The sequence below is a fragment of the Cygnus olor genome, chromosome 5, assembly GCF_009769625.2.
Source record: "Cygnus olor isolate bCygOlo1 chromosome 5, bCygOlo1.pri.v2, whole genome shotgun sequence".
Classification (NCBI taxonomy): domain Eukaryota; kingdom Metazoa; phylum Chordata; class Aves; order Anseriformes; family Anatidae; genus Cygnus; species Cygnus olor.
In genome coordinates this window covers 30,522,961-30,543,912 of record NC_049173.1, presented here as the reverse complement: position 1 = coordinate 30,543,912, position 20,952 = coordinate 30,522,961, and the positions used below count along the sequence as shown (strand labels likewise).

The 20,952-nt window shown below is 53.6% G+C and overlaps 1 protein-coding gene across 7 annotated transcripts in view; it reads right to left on the bottom strand.

Moving 5' to 3' along the window:
• Positions 1 to 20,952, bottom strand: part of MYRF (myelin regulatory factor) — a 64,315-nt gene that overhangs the window by 13,118 nt on the left and 30,245 nt on the right. For all 7 annotated transcript variants that reach the window (XM_040560193.1, XM_040560196.1, XM_040560195.1 and 4 more), the window contains 11 exons: positions 20,663 to 20,724; positions 15,810 to 16,119; positions 15,193 to 15,365; positions 14,749 to 14,872; positions 4,812 to 5,007; positions 4,287 to 4,363; positions 3,877 to 3,987; positions 3,497 to 3,587; positions 1,771 to 1,971; positions 964 to 1,072; positions 272 to 381 (listed from right to left, as the gene is read on the bottom strand). In XM_040560193.1, coding sequence (XP_040416127.1) covers positions 272 to 381; positions 964 to 1,072; positions 1,771 to 1,971; positions 3,497 to 3,587; positions 3,877 to 3,987; positions 4,287 to 4,363; positions 4,812 to 5,007; positions 14,749 to 14,872; positions 15,193 to 15,365; positions 15,810 to 16,119; positions 20,663 to 20,724 — 1,564 coding nt within the window. The remainder of the gene's footprint in view (positions 1 to 271; positions 382 to 963; positions 1,073 to 1,770; positions 1,972 to 3,496; positions 3,588 to 3,876; positions 3,988 to 4,286; positions 4,364 to 4,811; positions 5,008 to 14,748; positions 14,873 to 15,192; positions 15,366 to 15,809; positions 16,120 to 20,662; positions 20,725 to 20,952) is intronic.

Here is a 20,952-nt window from a genome sequence, read left to right as displayed (position 1 = left end):
CAAGGAGTCCTTCCCGAGGGAGACGCTGCCAACTTTCACCAACATCAGGCTAGTTCCTCCCTGCAGATGTCTGCTGTCCACTCAGGTCTGCTCCTGACATCTGAAAGATCAGACAGGTCTGAAACTCGTACGGGTGGTATTGGCTTAGGAACATTTCCCAGGCACCATTCTTTCCTTCTTCCACTTCCAGCTCCATAACTCCCTTGACCCAGGTTCAACAACCTCCCCGGCGGCTTCCCCACCCTTCCTGTCCCTTTGGGCTGCCACTGACCTTGTTTACTACCAGGAAGTTCTCGAGGGTCTTTCCATTGGAAAAGACCAGGTCCCCAGTGTCCTTCACAGCTTCAGGAAGGATCTCCTTTACCTCCTGTGCAATGACACCTGCGTGGAAATGACACAGTGGGTCACAGGGATCTGGACAGCGCTCCTCCTGCCACAAATCTTTTTCTTGCCTGAGCAGTTGTTGGCAGGAGCCCTCTGTGCTGGGGATAAAACAAAGGCTGTCTTCCCCTTCACCCCAGCCTGGGCAGGGCCAAGCAGAGCTCATAAAGAGGCCTCATTGCCTGGGCAGCCCATAGACCACTGAGTCTCAGCTGTGGAAGAAGAGGCTGTTCAGGCAAGGCTGGTTCCCAGATTACGTGGATGGGTATGTGCATTACCCTGCTGTAGCACATGGCTGTGTCCAGGCTCCCTGTGCACCCCTGGAGGGGTAGGTACTCGGAGGAGCCTTACCACAGCCCAAGTGAGGGGCTAGAAGCCACCTGTGGGAAATGCCACCTTCTTTCCAGCTCACTAAATAGAGAGCTTTATTAAATGCCTATGCTTCAGAGACGCCCCCCCTCTCCAGCCCTGTGCCTGGCGGGGCTGCCTCACAAACAAAATGCTACTGTAGGTCATAGAATATAAGGTCCGGTGCTGCAGATGTAAGCAGGGTACCACAGCAGGGTGACGCAGGGCCTGTACCCGTCTCAGAGGTGTTGTCAATGCCCACTGTGGCTGCAAACTCGGGCTTGTAGTTGTAGTGTACTAGTCGCATACGGGAGATCCTCTTCAGCTGCTCTGTGGTGTCCACCTGGCACAAAACAGACATGTGCAACTCCTAAGTGGGGTGTTGCTTCTTAAGATCCCATGACTCTGACCCCAGGCAGCAAAACCCACTACAGTTCATGTTAATGCCTTTACGACAGGTCCCAAAGGCAAGAGGTACTTCGTGAAACAGTCCTGAACCCTACTCAGACCAGCCATGGGGACAAAGAGCGTTTGCACTGGGATTAATCTCCAGTTCTCATCATTGGATATGTTCCTTGGGCAGAGAAGTCAGGAGGAAACCGAGCCCCATTGCACAACCAGGCACAGGGCAGAGGCAGTTTTCATAAACATGAGACAACTGCACCAAGCTTTCCTGTACAGAGACATCCAGCTGAGAGGACTTCGGATCAGAGCTGAGCCTCTCACCCAGGCTCTGGCAAGCCCCTATGTGCTGCCTGAGGTATTCGCTTGTTTTCAGGTTTGTCAGTTTTGCATGTACTAGTTCTGGTTAGCAGTGGAAGTGCCAATATTCTTTAAGACATAATGGACAGGCTGTGTCTGGGACATTCAGAGAAAGACAGACTGCTAATGTCATTCCTGTCCAGTCAATAAGAGCTCAGGCTTCCTATGACTTTGTCAAAATCAGCTGCTGAAACAAGCTCACAAGGACACCTACTCTTTCTGCAGTGCCTTTTCAGATCCCTGATCAGCCAAGCCTAGCCTGGTTTGCCTGGCTCTTACCTCCTGGATGTCCTCCTTCACTCGGGCGTCTGACGGGTGCATCAGTGAACCCATGACCTTCACATTGCCATGGACCACAAGGGCTTCATCGGGGCGGTCTGTGTTGATGCCAACCCGGCCATGGTGAAAAACAGTATCAGGGAGCTGCGCCCGCTGCCAGAGCACGTCACTGTCGCTCTCAAACTGGCCGGGGTTGGAGGCCTGTAGAGAGACAGGAAATTGGGAACTGGAAAACAGCAGTAAGTAAACCAAGCAGCAAAATGCTGCAGTGCTGCTGGGCAGAGGCATTCTGAGACATGGCCAGAGGGGTGACATCGGGAGAGCCCCACAGTCCTGTCCCACTATGCACTTTGCAGAGGAACTGGTTTGAAGGGAAGGCCACAGGGAACTGGTGGACATCAGAGAGCTCCAAGCACACTGTCCCCCTTAGTGTGGGTGGGAAACAGCTGGGAAACAAAGCTGGGGATAAGCAGAAGCACCCCAACAGCACGGCTGTGTCCTTGCTCTGCAGAAGGGAGCCAGGAATAGGGAAGATCTCAGCTGAAATTGGGGCATGTTGATCCAGGTGGCCTGAGAAGCCAGAGGGGACTTTTGGGATGAAGAGTCCAAGGCACAGGACCTTGGCAGGGATGCCCTCTCCAGCCCGCAGCACACCACATTATGGCCCTAGGAATATCTCAAGGCCAAGGTGTGACAGCACCAGCCCCGCAGGAGGGACAGCAGGCAGTTGGGCAGACAGTCACAGCAGAGCCAGAAGAGGACAAGCAAGGCCACGGAGGTGTGAGACAGAGCTTTGCAGCAGCACAAAGGAAAGTGGCAGGGATCCACTGTCAGCTCTGGGAACAGATCCCAGCCTGCCCTTGCAACCTTGGCATTCATCTGCTTGTCCTGTCTAAGCCTCTTCCAGCAGGAACCAAATTTACGCCCACTCTGCTCCTCTCTCTAAAGGATAGTCCTTGCCTTCTTGAGCTGCCTGTTATCTCAGCTTTCAGAGCTCTTCCAACAGTTCCAACCAGAACCATGCAGGACAGCTGGAGACCATAAGTGATATGGCTGTTGCTCCTGAGCCCCAAATCCTGGGGTTCTGGTCTGCTGCCACAGTTCTGTGACCCACTCACAGGTTGGGAGAGGGTAGTCCAGGCTGCCTGCAATTCCCTGAAGTTCTGGGCACCCTGGAGGCTGTGTAACTCATCATGCCCTTGTCTGCAGACTCCAAGGCCCCTCTGTGTGTGTGTTTTACTCCCTGCCTTCAGGCCACAGAGCTGACTGCTCTCCTAACAGAGCCCTGGGAGGGTCTGGGGATGGTGCCTCTCTTCCTGCTCCGCTGCATTCCCAATTGAGCACTGCCACCTTAGTATGTGCAAAAAGTGCAGCCCTGAGAAGGCACCCAGTCTTCCTGCACCTGGAGGTCTTGTCCTTGCTATGAAGTCCTAACAACTGTTCTCCCAACAGCTCTACTTGGCACCAGGGCAGGGCTGGGACAAGGGGACACCTTCCCTGTCCTGCACCAGGTTCTTGCATGCCCTGAAGCTGCTCTCACCAAACAGATGTGGAAAGGCTGGAGTGAGAACCCAGGTACAGACAGGGATAGCTACAAGTAAGGCAGTGACAGTTTGGAGAAGGTATTCAAGGGCAGGGTGGGGAAAGCCAGAAAGAGAATTGCCCAGGTCACCCAGCAAAGGGCTGGGGGCACCCACAGAGGCTGAGGGAGAAGGGAAGGACTTACTCGGACGATGATGCGCTCAGAAATGTGGGCTGCGAGCGTGTAGTTCTGGTTCTGTGCGTGTGCTTGCAGGGCTACCACGAGCATGAAATACCTGCCAAGAGGGGGGAGAGGTCAGCATGTCGTCCTGCACTGGGAACTGCTGAGTCTGCCCCAAGGCCGAGGCACCAGGCTGTCACAGTGGGCTTGGCACATCCCCTCTCCCGTCTGCAACCCCTCATAGAACGGGGACAACCATTCCTGTGGCCACAGCAGACATCTCTTTTCCTCCACACAGAAAAGGAGGGCCAATGCTGGACCTGCCACTCCCCAGGCTGGGGACTGTGACATCCACAGGCCTTGAGAACTCAGAACAGCTTGAAGAAGGTGTCTTTGCTCCTCACCTCTGGTCTGGGTTGGGTTTGCCTTTCTTCCGCATGTTGTTGGCTGTGGTCTCACTGAAGTGCAGCCGCCCCACAGTGACCTTGGTGACCTGTTCTGGAGGCAGGTTGACCCTGGGGAAGGGGAAACAGAGGAGAGAGTGAGGATGCTGCTGGAGAGGAGTCTCCTTGGGGAATGGCCATCTCCTGGCCTGCTCCACCAAGGTAGGTCTATGAACTGGGCACAGAGTGGAGTGGGGAATGTAAAGAAAGGAAAATTTTGCCGTGGGCAACAGAGGATAAAACTGGAGGGTGTGCTACCCACAATACTGTCCCTGAGGCCTCCAGCTCAGCTCCCTTCCCCACCCTCTCCTGCTAATGCTTATTACCCAGGAGCAATTCCCCGACATGAATGCAGCCTGGGCAATACTCACGTGACAGGGTTGAAGGGCCGTTTGCTGCGGTCAGACTGCGACTGCTCTATGTTGATTGACTGGTTCAAGGCCTCTAACTGGAAAGAAAGGTTTGGGTATGTGACAAAGAGCCCTTCCCCTTCCCGCCACCTCTTCCCCAGCCTCCGCACATGCCAGCTGTCTGCCCAGCCCCTCCTGTGACTCTGCACAACTAAGGAGCAACACCAAGCTTGGGTGCTATTCTTGTCCAAGCACAGGTGCCTCCCTTGGCAGGGAGGAGGTTGAGGGCGAATGGATCTTCCCAAAGTGCCTGCAAACCTCTGGAGCCAAAGGTGAGTGAGAGGCAGCCCTGACGACACCCAGGGGGCAATTGAGTCTGTCTTAGGACTCATATTTCAAGGTCTGCCTTGTTCTGGCCTTCAGCACTCTCCTACAATCACCCTTATGACTTAGCACGTGAAAGACATGGTGTTGCCTGATCCCAGCTGTTTGCCAAGCTCCCCTTCTCCCTGCTGGATTTGCTACTGGCCCTTAGCTCCTGCTTGCCTTCACTCCGTGCAGCTTCAGGTAGAAGCACTCTAAGGGTTTCAGGCCCTCAGGGGTCTTCACATACTTGGGATCTCCAAGCATGCCGATGTAGACCGTGACCTGGAAGTGATTCTTCTTCTGGCACACAAAGGCGTCATCACCCACTGAGAAGTTGAACCCCTTGTCAGCATCGACGCGGTACGTGAGCATGGGGCTGTGGAAAAGGCAGCAGGTGTTAGACCAGATCCCTGAGCACACCACGAGAGGTTTACGTTTGTTGGGGGCAGGATGAGCCATGCACCCAGAAACAGAGGCAACGAGGGGTCTGTAGGGCATGGTACATGTCCCAAGTAAACCACCCCGCCTGGGAAGGTCTCTGGGCTCACCTCCACGTGCCACCACAGACGAACAGTGACTGTGTCATGAACAGTCCCACCTCAACAGACTGAGGCCACCTCTACTTACACATATGGCCACAAAATAATCCTGAGGCACAGCAAGCACAAGGGAGGAGAAGGAGGGTGTGTTGGGGCAAAGGAGAGAGTGTCACATAGCTGCAGAGCACCAGCACGTGCTGTGCCAGTCGTGCAGGCGGTCCCTCTTGCTCTGCACCAACACTGCTCCGGGGTTCCCAGGTTCAGACATGAACCCAACACCTTGCCCAAGCCCTGCACAGCAATCTGTCTTGCCATGCAGGATAAGAGGCCTGAGAAGGTCTGTATCATCCCCTTAGAGCTGCAAGCATCGCTTGAACAAAGCTTGAGTCTTCAACTGGAAAGAAATGTGGTTCCTGTGACTAGGATTTGATGAGGATGCTGGGGTAAACATCCCTCTATATGCTAAACTACAGTACCAACACAATAAAAGAGAGAAGTACAAGAGAAGTACAAGAGAAGTACAAGAGAAGTACAAGAGAAGCATAAGAGAGAATAAAACAAGCAAAAAAAAACCAAAAAACAAACAAACAAACAAACAAACAAAAAAAAACCAAAAAAAAACATGACAGCCATGAGCCAGCAGCCAGCACCTCCTTAGCCCTGGCTCAATGCATGCTGGTGACACCGAGCACAAAGCAGCAGCCTGCCCAAAGCCTGGGGCAGACCCTGACTGCTGCTCGCTGGTGCAGCACCTCGGGCTGGTCCCACAGCTCCGCTTACTCCACCACCGCGCTCCGGATGTTGCCCGTGCTGTCCTGCTGCCGGGCGGTGCTGCCTGCGCACCAGACTCCTGCTGACACCACCGACACCTGCTCCGGCTGCTGCCAGCAGCTTCCAGCTCCCACTGGCACAGCCAGAGGAGGAAGAGGGGGCCCTGGCTGCCCAGCCAACACGCACCAGCTGGGGAGGTTTAATCTGCATCTCCCTAACAGGCTGGTGACCATGGGAACAAGGGAAATATGTGGCCTTTGCAGCAAGTCCCCTTTCTCTCACCATCCGAGAGCCCTGACCTGGGCTGGTGGGCCCCCGGGATGTGCTGCCCGCCTGGAGGAGATGCCTCTCGGCTTGCCTCCCCATCAACAATTTCTAGCAGAACACCAGAATCCCACCTTTTTGCCTTTTTTTTTTTTTGTGCCTAAAGAAATATTCAGGAGGTGAAAGGTAGCTCAGCCTAGCCTCTGACATAAGTCTTAAAAATTACTGAGTACTCTTCCATGAAAACAAACTACCTCTGACTTCCACCTCTAGGTCTCAGTACAGACAGATGGACACTGGGGAGGAGTACAGACTGACAGTGATGGATGGGGCAGACCGCAGCGAACTCCAAGAAGCAGAGACATGCAAGGGCTACTCTCACCCCCACGCACACGCCTGGCTGCCACCTCCTTTCCTCTGCGACAACAGCCCTCCATGCCCTTGCACAGTTACTGCCAGGTGAAGTCTGGGGGGACTTTCCAGGCTGTCATGGATGCCTGTGAGCAAGCAGTCATCGCTTGCACCCGAGGGACCGAGGCCGCCCGTGCCGTCCCTGAACACAAACCAGACGGTGGGAGCAGAGCGCTACCTTAGCCTAGAAGCATGAAAGGAATTCCCCTTTGTGGTCGCCCTCCTCCTGGCCACAACCCCGAGTTCTTCATCTGGCTCTTCTCGCTTGGGCTGGCCCTGGCACCCTCTGTGCTCGCCCATGGGTGCTGGAGCCCTTTTCCCAGCTGCTTCCACCAAGACACCCCCCCCCGCCCCTGAGCTGCCTCCGCATGCCCAGGATCCCAGGCATTAACCACTTGCCTCAGGGGTTTGTAACAGAGAAAGCAGAGGAATGGGAAGGGCTGGCAGAAGTTCCAAACCATGGATGCTTCTAAAACATGCTCTGGTTAACGTCACTCAAACTGATGGCTGCTAAAAACATGCCGAAAACAAGAAGACAGGCTCCCCCTGTCTCCAGAAACACTTGGCCCCTCCACAGGCCCGTTCTCAGAGGCCCCCTTTCTCCGAGTTCCCAAAGGACTGAGCTGTCCCAATGGCCGTGACCGGTGCCAACCTCCAGAGTGGGGTCCCTGCTTTCAGAGTGCACCCCACTGCAAATGGTGCATGGGCTGGGGTATCCACCGGATTGTAAATCCCTCCTGGAAGCAGCAAAGCCATGTCCCCACTGTCATGCAGCCTTTCTTTTGCTCCAGGCCCTATCCTCAGGAGGCAAGCTGGCAGCAAGTCTCTCCCAAGAGATGCTCTTCGGTGGGTGGCTGCTGGGCGGAGAGGGAAGGGCAGGTGGCCCCGGGCCAGGAGCTGTTCCTGGGATTAGGGACAACACCAGTCAACAGCTCGGGGACCGTTCCTGGGATTAAGGATGACACCAGTCAACAGCTCGGAGCTGTTCCTGGGATTAGGGATGACAGCAGTCAACGGCTTGGGGGCAGCCAGAGCAAGGCTGGCTTTTCCTAGAGAGACCTCAAGGGCCAGAGGGCAAAGCATCAGGAATAAAAGGTCTGGGGTCAAATGGATTATTTTAGCCAGAAGGTCCCCACTGACAAAAGCAGATTACTGCAGGATTCAGGAGGCTGGGATCAGAGGAGGGGCGGTTTCAGAGCTTTCTCCCTGTGCCAGTTGAGGGTGAGAGGTTACAAACTCCCCACGGACCATGTCTGGCATCCACACTTGGAGGAGCAGGGAGTGCCCTCATCCACTACGTGAACGTGCAACACTAAGGGAAAGGAAGTGCAAGGAAAAAACATGTCTCTGACAGAACGGGACCTGTATTTATATCCATGGCAGGAAACGGGATTGTCAGAGGGATGTTCTCATCCCATCAGCTGTTCCCCTTCTGGAAGAAAAAATCTCCCCCATCTCTCTCCTTTTACAGGTTCCCCAGTATCTCAGCCACTCCTAAGACATGATGTCTGGAGTCCCCCTAATTCAAGGACCACGAATTTCACACAGTCTCTGCTTTGTTTCTCTTCCAGGACACAAGCACCAGGATGGAGGACAGGAACCCACAGTTGAGCAGCACCACTGTGCCCCCTCAGCCAGTCTGTGTCAGACTGATACAGCTACGGCCACACTGGTGTGGCCGGGGCTCAGCACCCATGGATGGTCCCTGAGACACACGGCGTGAGGAGGTGAGATTCAGTGACCCATTACCAAGGTATTTCCCAGGCTGGCCAACAGGACTTAGCCCAAGACGCTTTTGTCACTCAACCTAAAACACACCCAGCAGGACGGGACCGTGTCACACTGCTCTCTGTCCCCTGCGGGATCTGCAGCAAGGATAAGCTCAGTGCTGTTTGTGAGGACGGTTCATCCAAATGAGGCTTCTGAAAGCCTGTGGGCATGGAGAGCACTGGTCTGCTTGATGGGAAGGGAACGGCACCAGCCCAGTTCCCAGAGCACAGAGGCAGTGGCCTCAGTGTGGAGAGGTTTCTGTTGAGTGCTGCACTACCCTTCCCCAGCTGCCTTACCTCAAACTGTAAACAAATGGGGAGAGGGAGGAGGGAGCCTGCTGGCATTTATCAGAGCACACTGTCAGGGAGATGAATTACTCCTGCTCCCAGGAGTAAATTAGTGAACTGCCTGGTTCCAGGCCTCTTCAGCACCGCTGCTGGAAACTAGCTAACCCTTTTGAAGGTTCAGCGAGTCTGAAACCACAAGACCAGTGCAAAAGGCCAAGGAGAAACATACTATCAATAAAACTAATCCAGAAACTTTGGTCTCCTTCAACCAACACAGATTCCTCAGTCCACATAACCAAAGCCTGAGACATAAGCCCACCATGCCAAGACACAGATTTCCAGACACTTCCACTTAAATCCATGCTGCAACCCTTCCTTCCTTTCCTCCCTCTGTCCTCTCCTTCACTTCCTTAATCTAGCCTGCTTCTAGGAGGACTGTATACCGAAATGACACACATGCAGCCCAGGTGAGCCTGGCTCATTTTTGCTCTTCTCCCAGCAGAGAGGGCTGCTGCAGCCCCTGCCTGGGCATTGGCATGTGTTACCATTAACAAAACAATATTCACTGGTGCTAGGTGGGTCTCAGAAGGCAGAAATGCTACCCAGGCAACGCAGGATTAGTTCCAATTCCCCATGGGTGTCCCCATGTCATCAAGCTTAGTCAACGGCTGAGAAGGAACCTGGCCTCAAGGTATAGCACAGAACAGAAAAAAAAAAAAAAAAAAAAAAAGAGAAATAGCTGAAAGGCCCCTGCTCTGCAGCTTTCTCCAGGAAAACAACTGAACAGAGATGAATTTTTCTACATATTTATAAGCAAGAGAATGCAAATATGATCTGATGTGACAGTGTCCACTCACTGCAGAAGAAAAAAGAGCTGTTATATGAGCCTGAATGGTGCTGATATGAGCTGGAACAAACTCTCATGGGGCTACTGATCATTACAAAACATAGTAGGAAACTTCTGAGGAACAAAAATCTTTCAGCATTGGTTATTAGTGCCTTCACCAAGAGCAGCATGAGTAGGGAGAAAAGGTGTCCTCGTGTCCCATCACCAGCCAACACTAACGGCAGTGCAATCAGTTCTTCAGGAAGCCTCTGTACTGAAAAGAAAGGCCAGAGTGGCATCCACATATGTGGAAGCACAAACAAGTGGAAGGGGGCAGCAAGTGACTGCCAGTAGATTCATAGGTGAGCCTGTGCAGCTAGAGAGCTGGATGCAGCTCTTGTGTGTGCAGAACACACTGCATGACAAGGAGGTTGCTGTGCACTGTGTGCAACATGCACGTGTTACTCATCCTTAGCCAAAGAGTTTGGGACCACGAGAAGACGAGGCTCAGGGGCGACCTTATCGCACTCTACAGGTACCTTAAAGGAGGCTGTAGCGAGGTGGGGACTGGTCTGTTCTCCCATGTGCCTGGTGACAGGAAGAGGGGGAATGGGCTAAAGTTGCGCCAGGGGAGGTTTAGGTTGGATATTAGGAAGAACTTCTTTACTGAAAGGGCTGTTAGGCATTGGAATGGGCTGCCCAGGGAAGTGGTTGAGTCACCATCCCTGGAGGTCTTTAAAAGATGTTTAGATGTAGAGCTTAGTGATATGGTTTAGTGGAGGACTTGTTAGTATTAGGTCCGAGGTTGGACTAGGTGATCTTGGAGGTCTCTTCCAACCTAGATGATTCTGTGATTCTGTGAACTTTCATCTGTTCCCAGGAGACACTGCCAGATCAGACAGCTGGTGGGCACAGTGAATGTACGTGCAAAGTCCTGACAGAAGGCTGGCAAGAGCCCAGCAATTCGAGTTCCTCCCCAGAAAAGCAGTACAGTCAGAGAAGGTGGTACCTTTGGTTGACATAGACAGACTGCTGGATCTCCAAGAAACTCCCAGATCCCACCAGGTTTCAGCATCTCACACCAAGATGTTCACAGCAGAAAGACAGTCTCATCTATATCTCAAATCTGGAAAAATCTTCTCAGCTAATCAACCTCCAAACATAACAGACTTTGAGACACTTCTATCCTGCTGTTGGCAGGGGGACCCGCTAAGGGACCCAATTTTGTGAGCGCAAGAGGAGCAGCATGGAAAATCATTTAGCTGTATTTTTTGTCCTGTAAGATTACACTTAGCATGGAACATTATACATAAATCCACAAGCATTCTATTCTGTATAGGTTCAGAAATATACTAGAGTACTGACAAAGCAATCACTGCACTAACCCAACAGAAAGTGTTGTACTTAGATGCAGGAGCAGAGCCAGGAGCAAAGCCGGGTCTCTTCCAGGCAGCAGTAAGTGCTGGACTGGCTTCCTCTGAGGCAGAACAGGAGGAAGATCAAACACTATGAACCAGAGAAATTTGCCCCCATGGAGGCTGTGAGCAGTTGCCCTGCCTCGTGGAAACACTGTGGGTTGGATGCAGGTTCTTCTCCCTTACGTCAGGGCGGATTAGAGTGACTGCTTTTGAGAAGTCAATCTCCTGCACATGCCAGGGCTCAGAGCTGCTCTTTGTGTGCAACAGTCACTGCTGAAACACTGGCAAGCTCTTGACTGGTGAGAAGCCATGCCAGGGTAAGAACCTGAACAGCTTCCTATGGGCTCGTGGCTCAGTCTCTCTCCTTAACGTGCCTTTCTGGTCTCTTTTCTTAAGAACAAGAGTAGGAAAAATCAGATGATTCAGATGATTCAAATTCCTGGGGCTGTGAATAGGTTGCGGGCACCTCGATGACAGGGGGAAAAATATGTTCCCTCTAGGGGCAGGAAACTATAATAGCACATACAAACTGCAGGACAGCTTCCAGCAGAAAACAGACCAGGAATGGCTGGTCTTTGCTTAATGATCTCAGAGGGAATTAAATTGTTGAAATATTCATGGATCTCAAAGAGACACAGATGCCTGCTCATTTGCTGAGTATACCCAACAGGCAGAAAGGAAGAAGGAGACTCCTACCTGCTAAAACATGAGTTGGTTGACCAAAAAAAGCTCTTACAGAAGAAAGAAAGGAAAGATGAGCTTTTGCAGTTCCTCACAGATCTATTCTGGTGCAGCGCTGTACCAAGTGAACTGTCTAAGTGACTGTCCACTTTGAAAGAGATGTAAGCTCACCATGTACTGCCTCTCCTAGAGCTCACTGACTGCTAAGCCACCAGAAAAGAGCAGGAGCCCACTGAGGTAGTGCATAACAAGAAAATGTAATCGATCAATCCTTGACCTTAACTTTTTCTTTGGGTCAAATCCAGCTCCACACCAAACCGCATATGAGTTCCTAAAATCTACGTGAAGTCATTTCAAAGGAATTTATCCATTACACAACTGGATGATGACCTAAATGCTGCAGAAGTAGGTTTGTTCTGGCTTTCACCCCAAATCCTAAAAGCAGGTATTAGCAAGTGACCCCAAGCAGAGATCCAGGGAACACAGCAGTGCAGAGCTGGGTTTGTGGGAGTTAAAAGCTGTGGTTCACAGCAATCCAGCGACTTCTCTGCGCCCAGCAGTAAATACTGTGTAGTCTGCATCTGCCATTGTGTCTGTACAATACCGGGGTGCGTGGCAAATCTCTGGAACAGGAACCGTAACATCTGCAAACGGTCTGTGACAAGCTGAAAGAGCTGTGACGCGTTTCAGATGAGAGACCGTTTACCCAACACAGGTAAACAGTGAGATGGAAGGAAAAGGGGGACTCATTATGTCAAAGAGAAAAGTGAGGCCATGCGAGAGGTCTGCTCCACAATGCGTGGAACTCTTTGGACCCTGCTGACTATAAAAGATGCATTCATGCTTCTGCCACACAGTAAAAACCATGCTGAGACTGACAGTGGAGGAGAGGCCACTTCAGGGACCAACAGGTTGTGACCAAGCATTGCCCAAGTCAGAGAAGGGGAGATCACCTCTCTTGATCTCCCTTCTCAGAACCCCTTTGACATGGGGTAAAGACACTGAGACTTACAGCTAGAGGCAGTACTGGCACAAAAACAGCCCGTGAGAAGTAAAACGGCAGCAGAAGCCGAAGGTGGCTTTGTCAGGTGGGAAAACCTCAGCACTGTAACTGCCCAGTAATGGCCAGGCCCTGGTTGAAAACCAGGAGATAGAGAGGATGTGTCCAGGCAGCGTGCAAGGTGGTGGGGTCCAGCTACAAACACTGCCCTGTGCAGAAAGCAGGAGCTTGGTATGGGGGCTACAGCACGCACATACGTGGTCAGTGAGAGGTGGCTGGCTTCCGTTGTCCCACAGCCTGCAGAAAAGCAAAGTGAAGGTGGAGAGCAGGGGAAGGGCTGCAGGACTGGACTTTGGAGCTACTCACAAGTTCCTAGAAGTAGCCCTCACATCAGTGCAACACATGACAGGAAAAGTTCAGCACTTCGGCAGGTGCCAGGCCATGGCACCCTAAAGACAAGATTTCACACCATGAAGGAAACACTGAAAGTAGAAGAAAAGCTCTGCAGAGGAGTTGCCCACTTCAGCAAACTACCAAATACACTGGGAAAGAGGATCCCAGGCTACATCATGGATTTAAAACTACTGCACAGGCAGAAACCGCATGAACTTGCCTACACTACACAGTGAAACACAGTCACAATGTAGAAAGCAGTGGAGAAAACTACCAGGGAGGGAAGAGGAGCAAAGTCTAGTAGGCAGCAAAGAGCATGCTGCTGTTGGTGAAGAAGGCAGCCTTGCGTCTCAGGGTAGAAATCACTAATTATCACGTTATCTCCCTTTTTCTCCTTCCCCCACTAGGAATAGGTCAATTGGGGTGTTGACATTCTACCTGAAGGTGGGAGATGCTTCTTTTATGGAAACAGTTTAGCAAAACGGAAGCAATCACCTCCCCACATTACCCCTCTCCTGCTGCGCTTGCGGAAACAACCACAACCAGAATCTTTGCAAATGACAGGATGTCACCAAAGAAGTAACCAACTAATGGCCACTTCTCTGCAGGGCAACAACCCCCAGGACGCCATGTTAGCAGGAGAGGTCTGAATTAAAGGCGGTATGAAGACGAGGGCAGACTGAGATCTCCGAGCAGGAGCTCTGGGGCTTGCAGCTGCAGCCTCCCTGCACATCACAGACCCTTCCCTGCCTCCACGACTGCTCTCGCCAGGTATCCTCGGCTCCCACCCTGAGCACCGTCTGGGCAAGCTATGATCATAGTCTTGGGTTATTTGGTATCACAAACAACAGAGCACCCCCTCCTCCACATCCCCTGAGAGGACCCTACCAGCCCCTGGCTGTCCAGAAAGAGGAGGAGGGGAAATGGGGGCGTTCGCTCAGTTCCTGGAACCCAGCCTGCTGCTTGCCAGCTCTCTGTCACCTCTGAGGAATGCAGGGAGGATCCACAGCGGTTTCCTCCTGAGCACTCTTTCCTACAAGGCTCATCGATGTGCTGCCCCCACCCTCCTCCGCCCCAATTTCTCCTGACAGCTCCTGACCCCCCCTTCCCACCCAGCCACTCTCTGCTTCCCCATCTGCCTCGGCCACCCCAGGCTTTCCTCTCTGCCTGCTCCTCTGGCCTCTCTGGCCCTCTGGCTTCCCTCAAAGCTCTCCTCAAACCCTTCTCTCTTCCTTTCTTTCTCTCCTCTTCTCCCCAACTACTCCCACTCCTCCTCAAGCTCCTTTCTGTGCTGCTCTCAAGCAGTGCTGAAGTGGCTCTGGATTACCTCCAGTCTTTCATGCTATCTATTGTCCTGTAAATCCTAACACACATTTTAAAATCCAGGACATTTTGTAAGCCTGGGAAGGGGAAAAGCGTGCTGCGGGTCCAAACCATGCTCAGGCAAGGCTCTATTTGCCAAAACAACCCCCCATGGCAACCCAAGGTCTGAGTGGCTGCTGAACTGCTTTCTACTGGCTCCTACAGAACAGGCCCCATTTCTTAATCCTCCACCATCCCTGTAGAAGTGCAGAGAAGTGACTTTTCCAAAGGCACCGCAGAGAGAGTATCTCCACCACAGTGCAGGCAAGCAGAGATCAGCAGGTGATAAAAGACAAGGGGAAGCCCAAGGTGAACTTTGTGAGTGGATCCTCCCAGCCTCAGTCCCTTGACACCGATAAATAAAAGGTGAATCTGACTTTGGGTGAACTACTCACAGTTCTTTGTAGTTGGCATCATAGAGAGTTGCCCATTTGTTTTGCTGATGCGGCTGCCACTTTATAGACTGGTAGTTGGGATCCAGGTAGGAACCATTTAAACTGTCATTGTCCTGAATCAGGCCTGCAGTGAGGGGGAAATACGTGTTTCAATTGCCCTGACACAGCATCCACTCAGGTTAGAACACAAGGAAGCAACTTGCATCACCCGTGTTGCCAGCCTCCTGATGGCCAGGGCACTGCCACAGCATGAGGTCTGGGCCCCAAGGGATGCATTGCCCTGCCCTCCTCCTGGGGGCCCAGCCGGGAGGAGCCCCACTGGCTGGCACCCTGCGGCCCCCACGTGCCCTCCCACTGGCACCCTGGCCCAGTGGGGTGCCCAGGCTGGCAGCAGGGGTTTGCATGCCGGGGGTATTAAGGGATGGGGGGGTGAAAACCAAATACCTGGTGAGAGCGGTCCCGGCTGGTGCCAGGGAGGCGTTTGGACTCTGTCAGGGTTGAGCGGCACGGACCCCATACCTGGCTCCTGCTTTATCAGCCCATTGAGCATCTGTGCATTGAGGGTGTTGGGGGGCGACTCAGAGTGTTTCCTCTTCTTGGCAGGGTGCACCGGGAGGCTGCGAGACCAACGGGAGAGCAAAAGCTGAGCAGGAAAGGAAAAAGCTGCCACCTCACACAAAAACCAAGAACCTCTGCGCCTGGAGCCATGGGCTCTTTCAGCACCCTCACCTCCTTCTCCCACCAGGCTCTGCCCACCCATCCAGTGACGGCCAAGCCCTGTGCCAGGCGTGCACTGAGCCACATCTTGGTTTTTCTCTTGTCTCTCCCCACCACCCAGCTCCAAGCTATGCACTGCAATCCCTGCCCCACATTCTGGGTCATCTCCACATCGACACCTCCCCAGCCCGTTCCCAAAGAACCAGGACACGCTGGTTAACTTGTGGTTAAACCCAGTAATTTTGCTCACGCACTCCACAAGCCTACATCTCCCATCTCCCCCCACCCCGCCAGGTCCCCAAATCACCCCAAGGACACAAAGTCCCAGCGCCCCGAGGCCTTACTCTGCTCCGTGCTGCTGGAGTAGCTGGTGCAGCATCTGCGACTGCTGGGCATGGTGCAGGTCAGCCGGCGCCATGCCCTGCCCGATGCCGTAGGGTGGCATCAGGGGCTCAGCCTTCATGTACAAATCCCGCTGCAGGCTGGGGAAGTGAGGGTTGTGCTGGGGCTGGTGCGGGTGGGGAGGAGGTGCGGGGGGGCCCTGCAGGTGGGGGGGTGGTGGCGGAGGCGGCGGCGGAGGGGGGTGCTCCAGGCGAGATGGGGGAGTCATGTGGCACATGTTCTCAGGGGTCATGGTCCGAAGGAGGTGAGGGTCTCGAAAGAGAGAGAGAGAGAGAAAGAGGCACGCCTGTTAGAGCAGCAGGCAGGGCCACCACCGTGCGTCCAGCCCGTGTCCAGCCTCTCCTCCAAACCCACCCATCAGAAATTGTTACCAAGCACTCCTCTCCCCTCAAAACCGTCCCAACCCTGGCTATCTTCACCAACCCATACCTCCCTACCTCTTCTGCCCAGTCTCAGCACGGCTGCATCCCCGCAGCCACCCTGTCTGCTTGCAACAGCTGCCTTGACCTGCGCTGACTTCTCCTCTCAGGCCCCGCAGTGCTCCTGGCATCCCAGGCACCCTCAGGGATACCCAGCACAAGAACTGGAGCACAGCTTCCCTTCTCATGCCCGCAGCACTGGCTCAGTGTCAACCTCAGACACTGCCCAGGCAAGCGTGTAGCCAAGTGCTATCTCTGGTGCAAGGATGCAGCAGGGCACTGGCTGGCCAGCTGACGGGGGGGACACACAGCCCCACCAAACCTGCTGTCCTGCACTGTCCGTCTTCTGCAAGGAGGTGAAACTGGAAGCACAAAGGAAGCCGGCAAGGCCCAGCATCTTGAAGCTGAAAGAACCAAAACTCAAGGGAGAAATAGGTTCTCAGGCTGAGGGAAGATTTTCACAAACATTCCTGGTATTTCCTAAACCTAGCTACCATGCATGGCCATTCTGTAGGGAAAGCATGCCTTTAGAAACTCCCAGGCAGCTTTTGTGTTAGCTTTGTATATCCCTTCGAGCAGAACAACCACCAGGCACAATATTTCTGCAGCACCAAGGAACTGCACAGGCCAAGAAAGTGCAGTGGGTGGTAAAGGCCCAGCAGTCAGCAAAAGGCTCTGCCCCAAAGCCTGTGCCTGGAAACACAGAGCTACAGAGAAAGCACCTGGACTTTGCCTAATTTTACTGATTCTAGGAGTGGCCCAAGGAACGTGCCCAGCAACATGTTCATGTGCCAAAGGCCAACAGCGCCCAGGGCTGCCCAGAGAGCACAGCCCCTTGCACAAAGCCAGCCGGGCTGCCCAGAAGCCAGGGGTGCCTGGACCAACCCCTCCATAGTCCCTGCAGAGAGATGTCCCAGGGATGTCCATACCCTGCTTGGGCCAGGGGCAGCAAAAAAGCCTTGTTGATATGTTAGAGTGCTACTACGCACTACTAAGGACACTCACTGTGCTCTTCTCCGACAGCCGAGGCAGACAAGGGAACAACTAGAGAAGAGCAGGGACAACTGAACACCTCCAGCTCATCAGCGTCACCAGTGAGGATTTCTATGGGGGCAGCACTTGCTTGTTTTTCATTTTTTATATTTTTAATTTAAAACAGAATGAGACTTTGATCTCTAAATTTAAATAAACAAAAAAAAGGCATTCAAATGTGATCCTATCTTCCTCCTCCTCTGTGAGAAACTGGACACTAAAGTGATGCCATGATTAGGGTTGATTTGACTATATCACCATCCGAATAAATGCTTGGTGTCTAGAGGGGCACGCAAATCCATCTCTCTGCAGCTGCTTAACCATAACGTCAATGCCCAGCAATGCCAGTGCACAGCAGAGGGCTTTAACTAAAACCAAAACCCTTTGGGATCTAAGAGCAAAAATTAAAGTGTGTAAAGTAAAGATGGATGATTGAGTATCACTCAACTTGTCTACAGAATGCCTAGAAATTGAACAAAGTAAACAGTACTCATAGTTGTACTAAAGAAAACTAAACACATTGGTAAGAAAGTTGGTGCACTGGCAAACCTGAACAAGCTCAGTGCTCATCTCAGAGCAGAAAATGACTTCTGTGTCCTCTGAGCCCAGGTGCGTTTGTATGACACTGCCTTCAGAACAGTCCTTCCCTTCCATCCTAGCATTGAAACAGAAGATCTTAGGTCTGCTCCAAAAGCCTGTACTTGCTAAGGAAATCAACAACAAAGCCCTTGAAGTGACAGCAAAAAGACCACATAAGCTCAGGCTGCCCTCGAGGGACCTCCCCAGAGCCCAGCCCACCAAATCCACACCAACACAGCACACGCAGACAGCTTTGGCTGAAAGCTGCGAGCAAGCCAGGTGCAGATGTCCGGCTGAAGCACTCCACCTGAGAGAAGCTGGGACTGAAAGGCCCCAGCAGCCCCAAAACGCGCAGCTGAGCCACTGATGGAGAACAGGAGCCCTCTGCTGGGACCCCACCTGGGGAAACGGGTGGCCTGTTCCCCAGCCCCACAAAACCAGCCTCACTGACCTCTACAACAGGACAAAGCTCCTCTGTTTTCACAGCCTGTGCTAACAGCCAGGGGTGTCTCTACATTGGGCACATCCAGGTGTCCCCGCAGGGTGCCAAGGTCCCTGTGGAAATGAGGCGCTTGGCCCCAGGGTGGGAAGGGACAGTGACTTCCAAACACCGGACGAAGCTTCTCTGCACCCTGCTATGGACATCTGGACATGTAAGCTAAGAACCAGCACATTGCACAAGGGAGAAAACACATGCAGGGACCAGCCAAGGCTGTTACAGGCCACTGGGACACGGAGGGGATAGCAGGGAAGACGTCTGCTTGGTCTTTGCTAGGCTGCTCCCCTAAGCAGGTGCCACCGGCCAGCCTTGAGGCAGACACTGAGCTGGGTGGACTTTGGTCACTCAACCACCAGCCAGCGGCTGACTAATGCGGCCCAAACACTTGACCAGAAATCAGAAAACTCCTCCCGCTGTGAGGTCCGGGAAGGAAAGGTGCACTTGCGCAGAGCCCTCCTACCGAAGGCTGCTGGGAGGAGGGCTGCTGCCCGTTCTGCTCCCTTCAAAGGCTTTCTGCTGCTCGACGGGATCCCAGGGCCTTTCCCAGCACAGCTCCAACTGGGCTGCTCTGGCCAGGCTCACAGGCAGCGCTTGTGCTCCCCTGCCTCGCTGGGGCCACCTCAGGGACAGCTCAGCTGAGCAGCAGGGCCCTGGTGCTGCTGCAGGCAGGCTGGGAGCTCTCCTTCCTCAGGAGCCCAGGACCAAAAGGCAGCCTTGCTTTAACACAGCGGCTGGGGCTGACAGGTGACATCCCCGGGACAGAGCATCACTGCTTTTCAGCTGAGCACAGAGGGCACCGGGCACGCCATCCCCCTTACCCAGCTCGGCCCCTGCCTTCCTGACCAGCACTTGGCTTCCAGCAGTGTCACCTGGGGCACAGACCAGCACGGCTCAACGACACAGCCACCAGGCAGCTTTGGCACCGCTCAGCCGATGGATGAAGCTTCTAGGAGCCTCCCAACAACCCGCAGACCGAGCCCCTACAGACAGACAGCTGCTTCAGGGCTGGCACAGGAGCCTTGCACCCTCCCCACAAAGCACTGCAAGGAACAAACAGGTCTTTACAGCATCCTTAGTGACTGTCCTGTCCCTGCGGCGTGGGCAGCCTTGGCACTGGCAGCTGGGAGGCCTGTGCAGCTTTCAAGGGACAACCCGCACCCACGTGTGCAAGAACATGCCGTCATGGCAGACACTCTGGACACCACATCTTCACCATCTCCACAGCACATCGCAATTTCCACGGGCTTCCAACCCAGGGAAGGGACCGGGACTGATGCGTTTGCTGAAGGCAGGACCTGTGCTCTGTGCTCCCAGCTCGGGTGCTCTCCACAGCCTCCTCTCCTCCCCAAGCAGAGGTGCTGCCGCTCCGCCAGTACGTCAAAGCAGCTCTCCCCGTGGTGAGCAACCCGGCCTCTTTGTTATATTTAAGGAAGGGCCAGGAGGAATTCCAGGGATTTTTTTTTAGCAAGATAAACAGAACTCTTGACCTCTTCCATCGAAAAAAAAAAAAAAAAAAAGAGCAGGCGCTGTTCCTGGTGGGGACTGGGCTGGAGCCTGGGGAAGAGGGTGCTGCTGATGAGGGGGAAGGGAGACCAGAAGCAACTTTCCCTCCTCACCAAGGAGTTTCTGCCACCAAAGAGCAGTGAAGGTCACCACAGGGACTGAATAACGCTCAGTGGCTTCCCTGTGGGGAGCCGGGAGTGCCTGGCAGCGCCCCTGGCTGTGCCTGGCCGAGTGGGAACTAGCTCTCCCTTGCCCTTTGCAGGGGCAGCAGAAGACCCCCAGGATCAGCTGGCCCCACTGGAGGGGAGGGAAGGGCTGGGAAGGAACTTACTGCTGAACGGCGGGTTCATTTCGGTCTCCCCGAGCCAGGCTCCATTTCAGGGACGCACTCACGCTCCTTGCTTTTTGCTCACCCAAGGCAGAGGGCAGGACAAGGAGGCTCGCAGGCTCCACATCCCACCCTCCGGGGGACAAGCCACACTGCCGATCTCTCCCCACGTAAGTGGATTCACACCTCGCCTTCTCTCCTGTTCCCTCTCTTGCTCGCTCTCCCCCCTTGCAAAGACTAGCAGGCGAACAATAGGCGAAAGTCTAGGGATATTTACTAACTGATAATATCCCCACGTATTGCAGCCGCCTGTTTTCTCCCGTCTGATAAAGATTTCAGAGCCAACCACTTTCACAGAACAAGAAGGGGGAGGATGTTGGGTTTGGGGTTTTGATTATTAAACTTTTCCCCCCTCTCTCTCTTTTAAGCACTTACCATTCACCTGCTGAGGGGAGTAGGCTTCTGATCCAGAGTCCGGGGGAGAGTCAGGTAAAGTGCTGCAGAGCGATCGGGAAAGAAAAGGGAAGGTCATTTTAAACCAGCTTCCAGCACAACCGATAGGGTCCAGTTTGATAAAGGCACCCTCCAGGCTCTGGTTGGAAATCCCAGAGTGGATCCCCATCACCCCGAGCATGGCCAGCTGGCAAGCTAGGGACTGCCATCGCTGTCACCACTGCCCTGCTCTCCACAGCGCTGCCCTGGACCTTGGCCACAGGGACAGACAT